The sequence below is a fragment of the Leptonychotes weddellii genome, chromosome 13 (genome assembly GCF_054177405.1).
Source record: "Leptonychotes weddellii isolate Sample4059 chromosome 13, ASM5417740v2, whole genome shotgun sequence".
Classification (NCBI taxonomy): domain Eukaryota; kingdom Metazoa; phylum Chordata; class Mammalia; order Carnivora; family Phocidae; genus Leptonychotes; species Leptonychotes weddellii.
The window spans coordinates 67,394,722-67,401,312 of NC_138381.1; the positions used below are offsets into that span (position 1 = coordinate 67,394,722).

Genomic DNA, 6,591 nt, shown 5'->3' on the forward strand with positions numbered 1-6,591 from the left:
CAGAGGGAGAGGGAGAGAGAATCCCAAACAGACTCCATACCAGAGTGTGGAGCCCGATGCAGGGCTCAATCCCATGACCCTGGTGCCCTGAGGAGGTGGCATTTAAACCAAGATCCTCCAGCTTTTTGAAAAGTGAGATGACAAGCATGCTGGGCAGAGGAAACAACAGGTGCATGGGCCCTGAGGCAGAAAATAGCTTGTCCTGTTGAGGATGGTAGGCCACCCACGTCTCCTGACTACTCCTTATACTCCTGCCCCATCTCAACCCCACCATTCCCCACCTAACCCATTTTATTTTATTTTAAGATTTTATTTATTTATTAGAGAGAGAGACAGCGAGAGAGGGAATACAAGCGGGGGCAGAGGGAGAGGGAGAAGCAGGCTCCCCACTGAGCAGGGAGACCAATGCGGGGCTCGATCCCGATCCCAGGACTCTGGGATCATGACCTGAGCCCAAGGCAGATGCTTAACGACTGAGCTACCCAGGCGCCCCCCACCTAACCCATTTTAGATCCCACTTACCATGTTCCAATTTTTCCACCCTCTAACACAATATCCAATTCCCTTATTTATTTCATTTATTGCTTGTTGGTTTCTCCCCCAACTAGGACATAAGTTCAATGATGTTATAGATTTTCTATTTGCTCGCTGATGTATCTCCAGTTCCTAGGGCAGTGACTGGGCCATTGTAGGTGCTCAATAAATATTTGTTGGATAAATAATGGGGACCCCACTGAAAACATATGTTCACACAAAAACTAGGACGCAACTGTTAATAGCAGCACTATTCATAAGAGCCAAAAATTATAAACCCAGATGTCCATCATGTGATGAATGGATAAACAAAATGTGGGTCTGTCCATACAGTGGAATACTATTCAGTTATAAAAAGGAATGAAGTACTGTTATATGGTACAATGTGGATAAACCTCAAAGACATGATGCTAAGTGAAAGAAGCCAATCACAAGAGCCCACATGTTGTATGATTCCATTTACATGAAGTGTTCAGAAGAGGCAAATCCATACAGACAGAAAGCATTTTGGTGATTGCCAGAGGGGCACGTGGAACAATCGCTAATGGGTACAGGGTATTCTTTTGGGGGTGATGAAAATGTTCTGGAATGAGTGGTGATGGTTCCACAACTCTGTGAGTATACTAAAAACCACTGAAATGTACATTTTAAGTGGTTAAATGGTGAATTTTATGTTATGTGAACTTTATCTCAATAACAAATTATTTTTTAAAACGTTTTAGAAAAAGAAAAAAATCCCTACTCACATTACCAGGTTCCTGCATCCAGCTCTCTTCCGAGGAGGCAGCTGGTGGGGTGCGAGGGGCAGCGTGGGGCCAGAGAGCAGGCAAGCAGTGAGCGGGGCTCCTGGGCGCTGGCGGAGCTGATAATCAGGACGTATTTAAACTCTGCCTGTGTCTTCTTGCAGTGGCCGCTGCCGATGAGGGCATCAGCCCGCGGGCAGTGTGGCAGTTCCGCAACATGATCAAGTGCACGATGCCCAGCAGTTACCCCTTGCAGGAGTACAACGACTACGGCTGCTACTGTGGCCTGGGTGGATCCGGCACCCCTGTGGATGAACTGGACAAGTGAGTGATCCATCGGCAGAGAGGGCGGAGTGACCGTGGGGTGGGGGGAGGGCACAATCCAAGGATCTCACGAGGAGGCACAGAAAGGGGATTTGCATATTTGCTAAAGATAACATATTTTCACCTCTTGTCATAAACAAACATGCTCCAAGAGGACCCTGAATCCAATGCTCTATCAGGAGGAAAAAGCGAAAGGTTGGAGATTTAAGTAGTAGCGGGTGCTGCTGCCCTCTAGTGGCAGAACATCGCAACACAAGACACTGCAGAGAAGATTCAATCGTCCTCTTAACCCCCCAGCAGGGGTTAAGACTCTCACTGCATCTTCAGAATATATGATTGTACTATAAGCCTGCGACCATTTTTAAATCGCCATAAATAAACATGAAGGACTAAAGTTTTTTCAAGCCACAGGACCAATATCTTCCGGAGCATGTCAGCTAAATCATCCCTACCTGTTCCCGAGGCTGACCTGCTTCCCTGCCCCTCTCCAGGTGTTGCCAGACGCACGACCACTGCTACTCAGAAGCCGAGAAACTGGACAGCTGTAAATTCTTCCTGGACAACCCCTACACCAAAACCTACTCATACTCATGCTCTGGCTCTGAGATCACCTGCAGTGGTATGTTTAGTCTCTTGTTGGCTTGTCAGCCCTCAATAGACAGGGGAGGAAATAATAGTAATGATATCCACCATTTATCAATCACTTCGTTGGCGCCAGGCTGTGTCTCCTTGAATCCTGGCAAAAACCCTAGGCGATCGGTATTATTATTATACCCATTTAACTGATGACAAAACGAAGGCTCAGAAGGCTGAGCCAATTGCCGTGGGGCACACAGCTCATACATGGTGGTGTTTGGTTTTGAACACAGGTCTATATGACTCCAAAGTCTCTGCTCTTAACTGCCATGCTATACAGCTTCGTTATTTCATAAAAAAGAGTTTAGAACTACCATTTATGAGTTTCTTATTACCTCCCAGGTACTAGGCTAAGGTTTTAATAACCCCATTTTCCAGGTGAGGAAGCTGAGACTCAAAATAGCTACTTGCCCCAAATGACACAGCTTCTAAGTGGAAGGGCCAGCATTTGAACTCAGTTGTTTCTGATATCAAAGGTTCTGGTCTTAACCACTAAGTTATGCAGAGCTCCTGGTGAAGTATGTCCGTCCAGGAAGGTAGTTCTGAAGAGCAGACGATTCAGAGAGGTGAAGGGTATTGTCATGCTAGGCCAGCATCTGGATTTGCACTACTCTCTACTACACACCCACAGACGGGTCCCATTTTTCAAAACTGTACATACAATCTTGGAATAACCACAACTCAAATCCAGGAGGCCAAGAAAGAAAAATTTTTTTAAATAAAGATTTTATTTATTTGACAGAGAGAGACAGCAAGAGAGGGAACACAAGCAGGGGGAGTGGGAGAGGGAGAAGCAGGCTTCCCGCGGAGCAGGGAGCCCCATGCGGGGCTCGATCCCAGGACCCCGGGATCATGACCCTAGCTGAAGGCAGACGTGAAACGACTGAGCCACCCAGGCGCCCCGGCCAAGAGCAAAATTACCAGGGGGCGCCTGGGTGGCTCAGTCGTTTCACGTCTGCCTTCAGCTAGGGTCATGATCCCGGGGTCCTGGGATCGAGCCCCACATCAGGCTCTTTGCTCAGCAGGGAGCCTGCTTCTCCCTCTCCCTCTGCCTGCTGCTCCCCCTGCTTGTGCTCTTTGACTCACTCCCTCTCTCTCTCTCAATCTGACAAATAAATAAAATCTTTTAATAAAATAAAAGATTACTGAATGTAAGTAGAGGTACGCAATTAAATTATGGGTAACAAAATTGAAACTCATTTTAAAAGTTATTGTTGTTGTTTCTTTTGGTTAAAAAGGTAAACAAGGCCAAAGTAATGTAATTTCAAACTCTTCAGAAGTGTATCATAGAAAGGAGAAGATGCCTATAATCCTACCTCCCAAAATAACCAGTTGGATATATTGCCCTTCATTTTCCTTTAGTAAAATATCTTGGAAACATTTCCACATATGGGTATACTTAATTATTTAAATATCTATATAATATTCTACTGTAAAAACATTTTGTAATTTTTTAAATATGTGCTATAAAGTAGAGAAATTGCCTTGCTAAACTTCACTAAGGTGAGATGTACAATATTTTGCTGCCTTGAGTATATGTTTTAGTGTTTTCCATATTGCCTTTTTTTAAAAGATTTTTTAAAATTTTATTATTTTTTATTTTTTTAATTTTTTTTTTTAGATTTTATTTATGTGAGAGAGACAGAGACAGTGAGATAGAGAGCACAAGTGGGGAGGAGAGGGAGAAGCAGGCTCCCCACAGAGCAGGGAGCCCGATGCGAGACTCGATCCCAGGACCCCGGGATCATGACCTGAGCCGAAGGCAGACGCTTAACCGACTGAGCCACCCAGGCGCCCTTCCATATTGCTTTAAAGTTGCTTGCCTACGTTATCAGAGATCTATAGCTATATGAGTTTTAAGAGCTCATTTTTTTTTTAAAGATTTTATTTATTTATTTGAGAGAGAGAATGAGATAGAGAGCATGAGAGGGGGGAGGGTCAGAGGGAGAGGCAGACTCCCTGCTGAGCAGGGAACCCGACGTGGGACTCGATCCCGGGACTCCAGGATCATGACCTGAGCCGAAGGCAGTCGCTTAACCAACTGAGCCACCCAGGCGCCCAAGAGCTCATTTTTTTTAAAGATTTTATTTATTTGAAAGAGAGAGCACAAGCAGGGGGAGGGGCAGAGGGAGAAGCAAGCTCCCCGCTGAGCAGGGAGCCCGATGTGGGGCTCCATCCCAGGACCCTGGGATCACGACCTGAGTCAAAGGCAGATGCTTAATTGACTGAGTCACGCAGGTGCCCCAAAAGCTCATTTTAAGTCAAATAGGACTTCCCAAAAGGCACCCATCACGCGTAGGATTGCCAGATTATACACACGTTGCCCAATTAAATTTGACTTTCAGATAGACAATGAACATTTTTTTTATTCTACATTCCAAACATTGCATTTATTGTTTATCTGATAGTCTGGTATTTTTATTTGTTAAATCTGTCAACCCTAAATTTGTATCAATAGAATGGCTACAAGATTATTCCAGCTAATTCTTCCCGCCCCCAGATTGGACAAAGCAGGATCTACCTTGGCTCAGTCCTCTCCTCTTGCTCTTTTACAGACAAAAACAAAGAGTGCCAGGCCTTCATCTGCAACTGCGACCGCAAGGCTGCCATCTGCTTTTCAAAGGCCCCATATAACAAAGAGCACAAGAACCTGGACACCAAGAAGTACTGTTAGTGATTGAGCATCCCCCCGGGAAAGCATCATCCCTATGTACCGCATAGCCTTCACCTTACCCTGTCTCCTCCAATAAAGCACTTTGTTGAAAGGCCTCAGGTTTGGAGACTGTTTCATTCTCTGTGTCTCTAAGTCTCTTCTTAGTTCTTTGTGAGCATCATTCCTTCTAGCCTTGGAAGTTGAATTAGAGGGCTATTTCTAGGGAGTGAACACCATAAGACCTGAATGATTAACAACTGATTATTTACTCTGTGCCAGATTGAAATGCATAATATATCTTCTGAGGTAAAAACCTACCTCTTTTTCATTATCCCCAGGGCTGGGGGAGAGAGAAAACTAATCCCTTTAACAATTTTTTTTTTAAAGATTTTATTTATTTATTTGACAGAGAGAGACACAGCGAGAGAGGGTATACAAGCAGGGGGAATGGGAGAAGGAGAAGCAGGCCTCCCGCGGAGCAGGGAGCCCAATGCGGGGCTCCATCCCAGGACCCTGGGATCATGACCTGAGCCGAACGCAGACGCTTAACGACTGAGCCACCCAGGCGCCCCCTTTAACAATATTTTTAAAAAGATTTTATTCATTCAGGGGCGCTTGGGTGGCTCAGTGGGTTAAGCGTCTGCCTTCAGCTCAGGTCATGATCCCAGGGTCCTGGGCGAGCCCCAGTCGGGCTCCCTGCTCTGAGGGAAGCCTGCTTCTCCCTCTCCCAGTCCCCCTGCTTGTGTTTTGACAGAGGGAGAGACAGCGAGAGAGGAAACACAAGTAGGGGGAGTGGGAGAGGGAGAAACAGGCTTCCCGCTGAGCATGGAGACCGATGCAGGGCTTGATCCCAAAACCCTGGGATCATGACCTGAGCCCAAGGCAGCCGCTTAACTGAGCCACCCAGGCGCCCCCCAAATTAAAAAAAAATCTTTAAAAAAATATTTTATTCATTCATCCTACAGCAAGAGAAAGCACAAGCAGGGGGAGCAGCAGAGGGAGCGGGAGAAGCAAGCTCCCCACCAAGCAGGGAGTCCCATATGGGGCTGGATCCCAGGACTCCGGGATCGTGACCCTAGCGGAAGGCAGATGCTTAACACACTGAGCCACCCAGGTGCCCCCCTTTAACAATCTTTCAATGAGCATCTGATGGGTGCTCATTAAAAGAAATGGAATATGGGAAACATCAGTACAGTGGCTGACACTTAAATGAATAAAACTGAATTGTGAGTATTCTGAAGTAGCGATTACATCCCAGCAGCCACAGTATCTTCACAGTGCTTTGCACATCGCACACGCTCATTAAGTAATTGCTCAACGAAGGTACATCTTGGCGCCAAGGTTTGCTGCAGTTGAGGAAAAACCACGTGGCTATATTTACCTTTTCAGATCACGTGATCCTGAGCCCAACCCAGCCAGGGATTTCAGAGTAGGAAATGTGATTGGTATCTTTTGGACACGTGGTCTCCGGGTCCTTTTTTTTTTTTTAAACTGTTGAAAAGCGGCCCAGCCCCCGGGCGACCTCGGCGCCTCCCGGGCTCTGGCCCCGCCCCCTCGCGCGTCGTTCCCAGCTGGCGCAGGCGCAGTGGTTGGTAACGGTTGCTCCAGCCGGCGTCAGGGTGAGGTGGCGGCGACGGGTCCGTGCGCGGCTTCTTGGATCCTCGGTGCGCAGTTCTCCAGGGTCAGACTCCTGCGGGAAGG

General features: G+C 46.7%; 1 protein-coding gene across 1 annotated transcript; it reads left to right on the top strand.

The window, feature by feature from the left end:
• The first annotated feature begins 1,286 nt into the window (after positions 1–1,286).
• Positions 1,287–4,966, top strand: PLA2G1B (phospholipase A2 group IB). Its single transcript, XM_006745307.2, has 3 exons — positions 1,287–1,601; positions 2,093–2,220; positions 4,793–4,966. Exons 1-3 carry the CDS (start codon positions 1,495–1,497, stop codon positions 4,909–4,911), a joined length of 354 nt encoding a protein of 117 aa, XP_006745370.2. The 5' UTR covers positions 1,287–1,494; the 3' UTR covers positions 4,912–4,966.
• Positions 4,967–6,591: the final 1,625 nt, after the last annotated feature.